Source organism: Vulpes lagopus, chromosome 8, assembly GCF_018345385.1.
Source record: "Vulpes lagopus strain Blue_001 chromosome 8, ASM1834538v1, whole genome shotgun sequence".
In the NCBI taxonomy this organism is placed as follows: domain Eukaryota; kingdom Metazoa; phylum Chordata; class Mammalia; order Carnivora; family Canidae; genus Vulpes; species Vulpes lagopus.
The window spans coordinates 134,009,637-134,023,339 of NC_054831.1; the positions used below are offsets into that span (position 1 = coordinate 134,009,637).

General features: G+C 48.9%; 1 protein-coding gene across 1 annotated transcript in view; it reads left to right on the plus strand.

Annotated features, from left to right (window-relative positions):
• The window catches only part of MTOR (mechanistic target of rapamycin kinase), a 120,963-nt gene that overhangs the window by 7,634 nt on the left and 99,626 nt on the right, over positions 1–13,703 (plus strand). The window contains exons 7-11 of the mRNA XM_041765246.1: positions 7,520–7,795; positions 7,892–8,000; positions 10,895–11,081; positions 11,957–12,085; positions 12,983–13,227. Coding sequence (XP_041621180.1) covers positions 7,520–7,795; positions 7,892–8,000; positions 10,895–11,081; positions 11,957–12,085; positions 12,983–13,227 — 946 coding nt within the window. The remainder of the gene's footprint in view (positions 1–7,519; positions 7,796–7,891; positions 8,001–10,894; positions 11,082–11,956; positions 12,086–12,982; positions 13,228–13,703) is intronic.

Consider the following 13,703-nt stretch of genomic DNA (forward strand, 5'->3'; position numbering starts at 1 on the left):
ACAGAGGATATTTTTTAAGGGAAACAGGCAATAAGCAATTAACAGGGTCACTTCAGAAAGTCCTATGAAGCAATGAGATGGAGGGTAGCAGGGGGAGGGCGTGGCTTCCTGTCTGGGTGGTGCCATTGGAGCTGAGACCCGCATGACGTGGAGGGGTGAGCCTTGCAGTGGGCAGGGAGGTTGTGTTCTGGGTGAGGCTCTGTGGTGGGAGAGAGTTTGATAAGTTCAGGGAACAGAAAGAAGGGGAATGTGGTCAGTGCAGGAGAGCAGGGGAGAGGGGAGGGGACACATTCAGAGGCCTCTCGGGTTCGTAGTGAACACTGGCTTTGATTCTCCTTGCAAACATTGGAGGTGTGTACACAGGGCAGTGCTGTGAGGGCCTCCATTTTTAATAATCATTGACGGCTTGTGGGGCAAAGCTTGCACCGTGGCAGGTAGGAAAGCAGGAGACTAGTTAAGGGGGTGTGGTTAAGAGCATAAGCATTTTTGTTAGGGAAAAAACACGGGGAGGGATCAGGGAGGGCCTGGCGAGCAGGGCAGCGCTGGCCCTGAGTGAGCAAGACAGTGAAGCAAAGTGGGCTGGAAGCATGCTGGGCCACTGTGCAGCGTGCAGCGCCCCGTGGGGGCCTCAGGCCACAGTTGGCTCTCGGGGGAGGCCCGCCCAGCATTCCTCCTGCGTGCTGTCATTGGCTAGAGCCGACCGCGGCAGGCGTGGCTGTGGCACAAACATGGTGACATTGTCAGAGTCACAGTGGGGCCCTTGGTCAGCTGCAGTCCTTGTGGTTGGGGCCCATTCTCCCAGCTGCCCTGGGAGGCTACTGAAGTAGTCTGGGCGGGTGATGGTGGTGGCCTCCACTGGTGTTGGCAGTGCAGACACGGAGTAGATTCAGCGTGAGTCCACTGGCTTCAGGATGGATATGTTTGGTGAAGAGCTCCATCGTGTCTTCCTGCACGGGAGTGAGTTGGTGTGAAATTTTGCCGCAGGGCTTCTTGCTTTAATACACCTGGGGGTGGGGCGGGGCATTTGGTAACGGCAGTGCTGTAAATGCCGGGCAGCACCTGCTGCTCTACCTGTAGAACACGGGGGTCTAGCTTTGAATCCCCACCCCTCTCAATACCGTGGACTTGGGTACATTATTTTATTTTTTTATGCGTCATATTTCCTTGCTTTTGACGGGGATCTCATCCACCTTACTGGGCTCCTGTGAGGTTTCTAGATACAATTGACCCTGATGAACACAGGTTTGAACTGCATGGGTGCATGTACATGTGGATTTTTTTTCAGTAAATATATTGGGAAATTTTTTGGAGGCCCGTGACAATTTGAAAACTCACAGATGACCCATATAGCCTAGAAATACTGAAAATGTTAAAAAGTTCGATATGTCATGAATGCATAAAATACAAGTAGATAGTAGGCTGTTACATTATTTACTACCACAAAATATATACAAATCTATTATTGAAATTAAAAATTTACCCAAACTTATGCACACCAGCATTTACAGACTATACATGGCGCCCTTTGCAGTCGAGAGAAATGTGAGCAAATAGGAAGGTACAACATTAAATCCTAACTGCCTAAGATTAATTGTGGCACACGCCGTCCCACTGTAGTAATTCCGCAGCCACCTTCTGTTCCGTCGCGGTGAGCTCGTGTTGCGAGAATCTGGTTAAACCGCTGTGCACGGCTGATCTGTGTGCACAGTTGGCCCCTCCAGTAAATTGCGCATTGCAGTAGAAAGGGCCCTGTCGCACTTCTCATGTATTTTTCATCGTGTTTAGTGCAGTACCGTAGACCTTGAATAATCCTGTGGAACCCGTAACGAGTGCCATTAGTGAAGTTCTCCCAAGGAGCAGAGTCATGACATTATAAGAAGAAATTGAATGCTTGATAGGCACTGCAGATTGAGCTCTGCAGCTGTGGCTGCCCACCATTTCAAGATAAATGAATCCAGCACAAGGACCATTGCAAAAAAAGAAAAGGGAAATCCGTGAAGCTGTTGCTTCAGCTTTGCCAACAGGCACAAAAATCTAGTACTTTTTGAGAAATCTGTTTTATCTCATGTTGAACAGGCAGCTTTTATGTGGGTACGGGATTGCTGTAAGAAAGGCATACTTGAACACCCTAATACGATTCTAGAAAAAGCGAGACCGTTATATGACAACTTAGAGCAAAAGGAAGGCGAGATATTGAAAGCTAGAGAGCTGAATGCCAGCAGAAGATGATCTGATACGTTTGGAAAGAGGTTCGACCTAAAAAAAAGTCAAGATAACAGGAGAAGCCGCTTCTGCTGACCAAGAGGCAGCAGATGCGTTCCCAGATGCCATAAAGAAGATCACTGAGGAGAAGTGATATGTGCCTGAACGGGCTTTAATGCAGACGAAAATGCTCGACTCTGGAAAAGAAAATGCCACAGAGGACATTTATTAGGAGACAAAACAGGCACCAGGATTTGAGGCAGGCAGGGGCAGGCTCATTCTCTCACTGTGCTGCACAGTGGAGCTGATGATCAGGACGGCCCTGATCTAGAAAGCTGCTAACCCTCGAGCTTTGAGGGAAGCTACAAGCACCACAAAAATTCTCTTTCAGGATTTGTTCCCTTAACGCTTTGTCTCAATCCAAGCACCACCTTGCCCATAAGGGATCGCCTTTTAAAGTTCTTTTGATACTGGACAATGTTGGTGTTGGACAATGCCCCTGGCCGCCCTGAAGCTCATGAGTTTAACGCCAAAGTCCTCGAAGTGGTCTACCTGCCCCCAAACCCAGCATCTGTAACTCAGCCTCTGGGTCTGGGTCGTGACCTTTAAGGCTCATTACACATGGTACCGTAGGAAAAGGATTGTCAACGCTGTGGAAGAGGACCCTGATGGAAAGTGGAAGGATTACACCGCTGAAAATGCCATCGTTGTTGTAGAAAAAGCCAAATGCCTTCAAGCCCGAAACACGAAATTCCTGCTGGAGAAAACTGGCCAGATATTGCGCATAACTTCACAGGACTTAACGGCAGATCCAGTCAAGGAAACCGTGAAAAAGATTGGAAGAAAGTGGATGTGGCAAAATAGGTGGGGGGCAGAAGGGCGATATGGATTTTGTAGAATTTCAGGAGCTAGTAGATGCCACACCAGAGGAGTGAACAGAAGACGACTTGTCGGGGCTGAGTGTTTCCGAGCCGGTGCCGGATGAGGAGGAGCAAGACCTGGAAGTCGCAGTGCCAGGACGCAGAAGGCAGCTGACTGTTCAGGACTGCTTTGACTTCCTTTATGACAGGATCCTTCTATGATACAGGCACTAAAAGTGAAGCAGACCGTGGAAGGAGGATCAGCGCAGTATAAAGACATTCCTGGAGAAATGAGAAAGAAAAAAAGTCAAACAAGCGAGGATGCATTTCTGTAACGTTGCCCAGGGCGTGCGAGTCTCCTGCTGCCACCCCCACGCCTTCCGCGGCTGCCACCCAGCACGCCGGCCCGCCTCTGCCTCAGCCTACCCACCGTGAGACCCACGAGGTGCAGACCCTCGCCGCGAGCCTCTGCCCGCTGGTGGATCGTAAACAGTCATTGTGCCAGACGGTTAATAAACTTACTGTGTGTTTGTGAGTCTTTGTGTGGAAATCTGTTGACTGGACGGCAAGACTGAGAGATGTTTTTGTGTCATTGCCTGCGAATTGATCACGTGGGACCTCGTGTGGAGGTAGACAGCCTATCCCTGTGTGGGCGTAAGGTGAGCGATGCCTGCTATAAAGTTAAAGTCAGTAATGTGTTGGTTTTCTTACTGTTTTGTAACTTAGCTTTCAAAGAATTTCATTGCCGTACAGTATGCCTCCCTCATAATTGGAGAAACTGCATATCAACCTATCATCACAGGTAAGTGGGTTTTAAAAAAGTGTATCAGTGTGTCCAATAATGTTATAAATAGGACTGTGGTACTACACGTGATAAAAATTTGATCAGGACTCATTCATTAGGGTATAAACTAGGTTACCACGAAGCAACCGTCTAAAACAGTCTTACTGCTGCTTCTTCGTTATTGGTACCTGAATCGTTGTATCTGTAAATAAATACTAATTTCTTTTTCACACTATCTTTTCTTTTTTTTTTTTTTTTTTTTTTTTTATGATAGTCACACGCAGAGAGAGAGAGAGAGAGGCAGAGACACAGGCAGAGGGAGAAGCAGGCTCCAAGCATCGGGAGCCCGATGTGGGATTCGATCCCGGGTCTCCAGGATCGCGCCCTGGGCCAAAGGCAGGCGCCAAACCGCTGCGCCACCCAGGGATCCCCTACACTATCTTTTCATTTTTGCTGTCTGGTGTTAGTAACACCTCAAACATCTATGTTGTTTTGCTCCAAATAGGACAGTATTCGTGTAGGTACTGACAGACGATTCATCTTATCCATAGATGACATACACTTACGGTATCAAAAGGTACAGTATGGTACCGTAAATGTATTTTCTCTTCCTTATGGTTCTTTTGACAACATTTTCTTTTCTCCAGCTTTTTCACTATAAGAATTCAGTATATAATACATACACAAAATATGTGCTAACCAATTGTTTATTATCGGTAAGACTTCTGGTTAACAGTTAGTAGTTAGGTTTTGGGGGAGTCAGAAGTTACACATGGATTTTCAACCATACAGGATGTCTGTGCCCCTAGCCTCCACACTGTTCAGGGGTCGACTGTATACATGAAGGGCCCAAGGCCTAGCACAGCACCCAGTGGAGTTGGTATTCCCTAAGTGGTAGCCCTCACAGATTCCCCCACCCAAGTATCTGTGGGCTTTCCACCATAGCCCACATGGCCGTGAGATCTTTGTTTTTTTCTAGGAAAACAGCACAGTGTCACCTAATAGATTTATTTATTTATTTCTAAGATTTATTTATTCATGAGAGACAGAGAGAGGCAGAGACACAGACAGAAGGAGAAGCAGGCTCCCCGTGGGGAGCCCATTGTGGGACTCGATCCCAGGACCCTGGGATCACACCCTGAGCCGAAGGCAGGTGCTCAATCACTGAGCCACCCAGGGGCCCCATCACCTAAATAGATTTAAATGAAATGGTACTTTGTAAATTTTGTAAATTCTGAAGAACTATCTGGATGTCAGGTATGATTTCATAACTTATCCATTCATTTAACAAATATTAATTGCGTACCTACTGTGAGCCAGCTATACCAAGTCCTAAGAACTAGAACAATGCAACAGTGAATAAAACATTCTAGAAGGAGGAGATAATACACAAATAAAAAAAAAAATATACAGTTGATCCTTGAACAATGTGGGGATTGGGGCATCAACACCCCCCCCCACCCCCCCACCCAGCCACCATGCAGTTGAAAATCCACATGTAACTTTTGACTCCCCAGAACCTAACTAGTAATAGCCTACTATTCATCAGAAGCCTTCCTGGTAACATAAACAGTCAATACATATTCTATATGTTATGTGTATAATATACTGTGTCCCTACAATAAAATAAGCTAGAGGAAAGAAAATACTGTTAAACTCTTAAGAAAGAGAAATACTTTTACAGTCCTGTATTTACAGGGGAAAAAAACCCACATATAAGTGGATCAGTGCAGTTCACATTCCTGTTGTTCAAGGGTCAGCTGTAGTATATCATATGGTGATGAATGTTCTGGAGAAAATTAGGGCAGGGACAGGGACCAGGAGTGCCAGCATGGATCAAAGATTTCATTGCAAAACGTGACATCTGAGCACAGTTGTGAAGGGGGTAAGAAAGAAAGCCGTACAAATAAATACCTGGGAAGAGACCCAGACAGCTGGTTCTGCAGGCACGGAGGCCTCAGGACGACAGCGTGCTGCCTTTGGAGGGGAACAGGCTCATTGGACTGAGCTGTGTGACGGGGAGGGGAGGCAGGAGATGGAGTCGGAAGAATACCTAGAGTAAGGAAAGGGGCACATCGTGTAGGGTCTCAGGAGCGACCGTACAGACTGTGTGTGTGAAGTGGGAAGCTGTTAGTGGGTTTTGAGCATTGGAGCGACCTGTGACTCGTGTTTCAGAGGGATTGCTGTGGCTACCATGTTGGGTGGGTTGTCGACAGGGCACGTGCGGATGCCAGGAGTCCAGTAAGGAAGGACTTAGTGAGGACTTCCATGGCTTGCACCCTAGTGGGAGATGTGCAGGCTGCTCATTTCTATTTCCCAAAGCTCTCCTCTAGTCAGTATCTAGTACTGGTAGAGTTTAAAAATTAAAATCAATGCTCAACGTTGACCACTGTTGTTTACATTTTGGTATGCATCACTCAGGTTGGTTTTCTGTATGCAGAGTATTCAGAAGTTAAATAGCTTTCTTTAAACAAATCTGTATGCCCACTGGCTTGTTTTTAAGTGTTATGGAAGCATGACTTTTAGCCTCTACGTTGGATTCCAAGGGGTGGCAGGGTTCTGAATTTGGGACTTGGGGGTCGATGGGAGAGAGAGAGAGGAGTCAAGGGTTGGCCTGAGCCACTGGGGGGATAATGTGGCATTTGCTGAGACGGGAGGACTGAGATGGAAGGAGCAGGTTTGAGGTAGGTCAGGAGTTTGCTTCTGAACATGTTAAGTTTGAGATACCTGTTGGGCATCTGAGAAGAGAAGTGAGTCATTCCGGGGGGATCTGGGCAGAGACACTGACTTGGGAGTCACCAGCACAGTCGTGACTCAAGAGACTTCAAGTCCGGAGACCCGATGACCACCAGCAGAGCACTGGTGTCCTTGGAGAAGAGGTGGGGCCTGGTAAGCTAAGGTCGGGAGAGGAGGAGCGCCGAGGTTCCGGGAGGGGAGGAGAGGCCGGGAAAGCAGGGGATCCAAGAAGCCAAGGGAAGAAAGAGTTTCAAAGAGGAGGATACACAAGGTTGGATCAAATGCTGCAGAAGTAAGTCAGATTAGACGAGGACTGAGAATTGACCAGCCGACGTAGCAGCATCGTAGTCCTGGGTGATCTTGATCGTGATAGTGCGGAAGATCTCTGAAAAGCGAGAGTATGTGTCGAGAGAAACAAGCGGTTTCATGTCCTCCTCAGTTTGGACAGTGACTGAGCAGCTTTGCGAAGGACATAGATGTGAGTTCTCGGGCAGTCAGGTTAGCCCCCTCCTGCCATGGCGTCTCAGATCCCCGGAAAGTTACTTGCCCAAGTTGTTTCTGCCTGGAAACAGAGAATGTCCTCGCCAGGACCCCGGCGTGGGGCTGTCCGGCACCCTCGCCAGAGGCTTCCTGGCCGCAGCCTGCCGTCTAGTCACGGCCCTGTGCAACTCCTCCGCTTGCCCCAACTCGGGGAGGGACCCTTGGCGGCCAGCCGCCTGCTACTGCTTCCTCATTCGGTAGGTGGTGCTCTTCCGCCTGAATTAGAACAAAGCCAGGCCCCCTGCGGGGTTCTGGGGAATCCAGAGATAGGGGTGGGCACCCCCCACTTTGAAAATAGTCCCTCTTCAGGGTGGGGCAGACGTGTCGCCCGGTAGACCCCGCGGTGGCTCGGCACGTGGCACTTGTGAATAAAGGTGACCCCCCTCCCCCCGTACAGCGCCTGAGAGAAGAAATGGAGGAGATCACGCAGCAGCAGCTGGTGCACGACAAGTACTGCAAGGACCTCATGGGCTTCGGGACGAAACCTCGCCACATCACGCCTTTCACCAGTTTCCAGGCTGTCCAGCCCCCGCAGTCCAACGCCTTGGTGGGACTGCTGGGGTACAGCTCTCACCAAGGCCTCATGGGGTTCGGGGCTTCCCCCAGCCCAGCCAAGTCTACCCTGGTGGAGAGTCGGTGTTGCCGAGACCTGATGGAGGAGAAATTCGATCAGGTGAGTGGCGAGAGGCCGGCTGCCCCCCAAGCCCCTTCCCCGTCCCCAGGCTCCGCGGTCCCTTTCCCTCACCGACCCTGCGTCCTCCTCTCTCAGGTATGCCAGTGGGTGCTGAAGTGCAGGAACAGCAAGAACTCGCTGATCCAAATGACAATCCTTAATTTGTTGCCCCGCCTGGCCGCGTTCCGACCTTCTGCCTTCACAGGTGAGGATGTCGCCGACGTGTCCTGTCATTACCCGTCTAAGGGAAACCAAACGGAAGCGATGTCAGAGAGTCATGCTTGCCTCTCATTTGAAGTGACGCTGACTCTGGGGCTGGTCTGGGTGGCTTGGCCTCCCGTCTGGTTTCGGCCGCACCACGTTCAGGCAGCAGACACAGGCAGAAATCACAATGTGGAGACCGAGGCAGTTCTGGAACCAAGCAGCTTGCGTGTATGGAAGACAAGTTCATGACAGGCCTACCTGTCATGAGAGACCAAAGGAGGGGCAGTGTGGGTTTACATACCTGCAGCAGCCTCTCTGTGGGGCGGGGGGATTTGGTGACCGTCCTGCCTCTGCCCCTGACGTGGTTGCCTCCGCACTCTCAGGGAGGAAGGACTGGAGGTGCCAGAGGCAGGTTTCAGGGATGAGGGACTGCGGCTTCCCATATTCCTGCCCTGGTTTCCCTGGGCAGTGGGAATCCTGGCCGTGGAGCTGCCCCAGCTCGGACGCTGGCTGCTGCCTACGGCCTTCCTGGGTGACTCCAGCTGGAAGCAGTCTCCCCCGCCCCAGCCTTTCTTTATAGCCCCCAGCTGTGGAAAGTTTGGCATCAGACCTGGGACGAATCCTGCTTCTGTCCTTAACTGTAGGTTCCAGACAGGTTGACCTTCCTGGGCCTCTGCTTCCTGACTCGTAAAACGAGAATGACAGTCCTTGCCTTGCAAGATGAACTGCGTTAATGGCTGCACACCTAGTCCCAGGGCCGGAGTAAGCCCCAGTGGATGGGAACCATTATTATGTTTTTACTGCCTCCTCTACCTCTTTCAGATTCATTTTAGAAGTAAGGTCAAGGGCAAGAATGATAATAATACTCCAGTCGCCTGTTTCTGCTTAATATCCTTATCTTACCTCCCTGCTTGCTGAGTGGAGAGACCCTATCTTGAGCTTCTCTTTGCACCTCACTGGGGTGCACCTTGCCTGTGCTTCAGAAGCATTCAGGAGCAAATGAGAGCCAGGAGTGGAAGGGCAAGGTCAGCCTGACCTTCAGCAGATGCGATTCCCAGTGCACACCACCCAGTTGAAACGAGAAAAATACATCGTTGGCGTCTACTGTGCTGTAGGGAGACTAGAATGTGTTAAATGAGGATGAGACAGCCACATAAAATCAGTGAAGCAGACAAATGATATCATGGAAATCAGCTGCATCTTTCCAGTTTTCCATTCTTCCTACCTGGTGCCCAGCAGCTGTTCTCCTTTTTACTGACCAGACATGCCCCTGTTCAGTAGAGCTTTAAATAACTGTGGTTTGAACGTCTGTGGTTCAAAAGAAAGTAATAACTAGGCCGAATTTGATCAAAGTCTGGCATGAATTTGATCAAAGTTACCCCAGTAAGTTCAAAGGACCACCTAGGAGCAAGGATACCAAGGCTCAGAGGTCCCCTAGGTTTAGGCATTTGATGTGGGTTTTTGTTGTTTTATTAAATAATATACTAAAATGTGTCATGGAAATTCAGCCTGGACAGCCTCCATGCACGTGCCTCATTGGGGAAGTGCCACTTTTTAAAGACCTGCAGTTTGGAAGTCATTGCTTGAACTTCCAACGATGTAGGCTTTGGGCATATCAAGCACCCTGAGAACAGCGTCAGATTCCTAGTGTCTGAGGATGCTGAGTCGGGCAAAGGACATCACCCTCCTGGGTTAAGCTCCTTTCCTGCTGAAATGCTGTCCCCGTGCAGAGGTCCCTTTTCCCTCGTGAGCATGCTCTGATTTTAAGGTTACGTCACTTGCTCTTCTGACTGTTTTCAGGCCACAGAGTGCCACAGCGTCACTTGATCACGAGAGCCACGAGACAAGACCTTTCTTATTAGAGTAAATGCAGGGAGGTGTCTATGCTGTCTGGGACTCCACTGCCTCCTAAATGTGCTTCTGGGGGGCCTTGCGCACCCCTCACTTTCTAGCGGATCTGTGGTTTTGCCTTCCCTACTGCTACGTATGTTCTGCTGGTGCACAGACTTGAGGCCGGCAAGATGGAGGGGGAGGAATTAGAGGCGAGGCAAAAATCAGGAAATTCCAGCCTTCAGAGGAATAATAACGCTTTGGCTTAAATTGCCCAAGAATCGCCTACCCGTGCACATTGGCTGATGTAAACTTAATGAAAGTACACTTGTGGCCTCCCAAATTACAGACTAAATCTTGTTCTATTGAATATAACTCTAACAGAAATCTCTGGGTAATAGCAAAGTGATTTCCCGGCCTAAGCTGGGTAGAATGGCCTGTTTATTGCAAACAGTATTCAATATTACTTTAAATTTCAATATAACATAAAATCGTTTAGATGATTGTCTCTTTGTTTTTAAGCAAGATTTAATATAGGTTTCTTAAACAAGGGCATATAGTGTTTCCCTCAAAGTATAGCACTAACGGGGACAATTATGCAATGTTATTGTTTTGGAGACCCTTTAAGATTTTGTGTGTGTGTATTTTAATTAAAGGAGGAAAATTTTTCTATTTCTAATATTTCCAAAAGATATATCTGATGAGTGATTATCAAGCATAAGATTTTAGTTAATACATCCTCGAAATTCTTTATCTTTTTCCAACAAGCTATCTTAATTTTTTTTTTGAAAGATTTTACTTATTTATTTGAGAGAGAGAGAGCACAAGCAGGGGGCAGAGGGAGAGCGAGAAGCAGGCTCCCCCCTGAGCAAGGAGGCCGACACAGGGCTCCATCTCAGGACCCTGAGATCTTGACCTGAGCTGAAGGCAGATGCTTAACTGACTGAGCCACCCAGGTGTTGCGCTTTTAATTTATTAAATTTAAGTGTTTCACGGGAACTCTGACCTTTAATATATACACCAACCTTAACCCTGACCCTTATGCTTTGTCTTTCTTGTGATCAGATACCCAGTACCTCCAAGATACCATGAACCATGTGTTAAGCTGCGTCAAGAAGGAGAAGGAACGTACAGCAGCCTTCCAAGCCCTGGGGCTGCTTTCCGTGGCTGTGAGATCTGAGTTTAAGGTCTATTTACCTCGTGTGCTGGACATCATCCGTGCAGCCCTACCCCCTAAGGACTTTGCCCATAAGTAAGCATCCCTATTATGATTTCACCGTCCACCCCATTTGGTCGGAGAGAAGGGATGCTCCATCCCAGTTTCCATGGAGCTTAAGCCCATTCTCTGCATCATTAACCTTCAGGGGGTAGCATATCATTCACCGCCCGGCCCTTCCTTGGTTGGGTACCAACCTTTTTCAAATGAAGTGATGGATATATAAACATTTGGGGAAATTGGATACCCTGTGAACACGTAGATGTCAGCGCTGTTTTCAATATTGTTATTAACTGGGAATCTCCTAGTTTTGCTGTTTTCTCTGGCTTTCAGAGGTCTTTTGATGTAAGACCTAAAGATAGAGCCTCTGGACTGGAACTGAAGGGAACTAATGGTCCCTTTTTCCTGATCGCTGAAGTTGGGTGCAATATTCCACCCTTCAGAACCTTCAGGTGAATAAAATACAAGAAAAACCCTCAGTGCGCAGCTCAGTGTTGATCAAAGCTGTGTCAGTAGCAAGGTTTGGTCTGGTGACGGCATAAGCCTCCGCATTCTAAAGCCCAGCCTTCTCACGGTGGGGAGGATTTCTTCCCATAAGATGGATGCGCCCTACACCCTGGCCCTTGATACACACATCGGTTTGCTTCCTAAATAGGTTCTTTGGCCAGCACCGCACTAATTGGTGCCTTGTGTGCAAATTCCGGAAAGGGGCCCCTTAAGACACACGACTGCCATCTGCTGGATTGTTGTTAAATTCAAGTCTCCAGCGTCTCCAGTGTGGTGGGCCCCTAGAGTTGTGCTGTCAGTTCCCTGCCTGGATCACCTGCCCTCCTTGCCCCAAGGCGATTTTGAGGTGGGGCATCACACCATGTCCTTGTGTCTGAAGTAGCCACCTTTGTGGTCCTCTGCAGGAGACAGAAGGCCATGCAGGTGGATGCCACAGTGTTCACCTGCATCAGCATGCTGGCCCGCGCAATGGGGCCGGGCATCCAACAAGATATCAAGGAGCTGCTGGAGCCCATGCTGGCAGTGGGACTGAGGTGGGTGTCAGAAACTCGAGCTTCTCCCATCTTAGGTAGTGTGAGCCTTGACCCGCAGCATCAGGACGGCACTGAGAGAGAGCTGTGCATGGGTGTCTGCATGGTAAACTGGATAGGCAGGTGAGCTCACGCTAAACACACCGGCTGGTTTTGAATCCTGGTTCCATCTCTAGTTAGCTGTGTGATCCTGACCAAGTTATTTGACTTCTCTGAGCCTCCGTTTTCTCACCTGAGGAGCGGCCACAATCTCAGCTCCCATTGCCCGGGGTTGTGGAGGGGGTTAAGTGAGAGAATTGATGGAACAGTCACTCTGGTCTCTGGGTCTTGCACATAAGAAGTCCTCGAGCGATATTTGCAGGTGTTTATGTTACCATTGGGAAACTGCCTAGCTTTTCTCACTTGCATTCTCTTAAGCTATAAAGTAAGAATAATGTTCTCAGTTTGCTTCCCAGATTGTTTATTGAGCCTTGGTCTTCTGCAGTGTCTAGATTATATTTAGCAAGTTCTGGCAAAGACTAGAAATCTGTACATTGTTTGGAAGTCTCTGACTAGGCCAAGAGAATTCAGGACATTTCTATTTTATAGTATCCTTTGTACTTTAAAGACCAAGCAGGGGATCCCTGGGTGGCTCAGCAGTTTAGCGCCTTCCTTTGGCCCAGGGCGCAATCCTGGAGTCCTGGGATCGAGTCCCACGTCGGGCTTCTGGCATGGAGCCTGCTTCTCCCTCCTCCTGTGTCTCTGCCTCTCTCTCTCTCTCTATGTCTATCATAAATAATCTTAAAAAAAAAAAAGACCACGCAGTATGGGCCCAATCCCCTCTCTGACAAGGAGGGTTATTTCTTCTCAAGAACAAACGTCTTGTGCAGCGCCATAGGTGCCTGATTTCCTTCCCCTTAGCCCTGCCCTCACTGCTGTGCTCTACGACCTGAGCCGTCAGATTCCGCAGCTGAAGAAGGACATCCAGGATGGGCTCCTGAAGATGCTGTCCCTGGTCCTGATGCACAAACCCCTCCGGCACCCGGGCATGCCCAAGGGCCTGGCCCACCAGCTAGCTTCCCCCGGCCTCACAGCCCTCCCTGAGGCCAGCGATGTGGGCAGCATTACTCTTGCCCTGCGAACTCTTGGCAGCTTTGAGTTTGAAGGTAAGGAATCACAGCCACTCTTGCCAAGATAGCGAGTGTTCCCGGGAACCCCAGGAAAAGAATGAGGGCTCCTAGAATTCCTGGGTCTTGCTGGGGATCCTGGAGACACCGGGGAGCTGATCCTATAGTGGCTCAGCCTCCAAGCTCTTTGCATGTATTGTTGACGCCTCTTCGTTTCTTTCTTCCATCCTGAGTTTGAGGGCAGATGGTGTTCAGGGAAATTATGCATTGATCAAGGAATTAATGCTTCAGAGATGAGAAGGTCAGAGATGGAGCCCCCTGAATCCCTCCCCTTGTCCATGAAGCTGAGATGGTATTTAATGCTTTAAAATGTTTAAGCTGGAGACTTTTAGGTGTTTCATTCCTATGGCAATGTGATTTTCAAGATTGCTGTACTGTGTAGTTCTGTTTGGAGTTCTAAGCTGCAGATAAACCCACATCAGTGCCCTAGGGAGATTTATTCAGGAGAGAAAAAA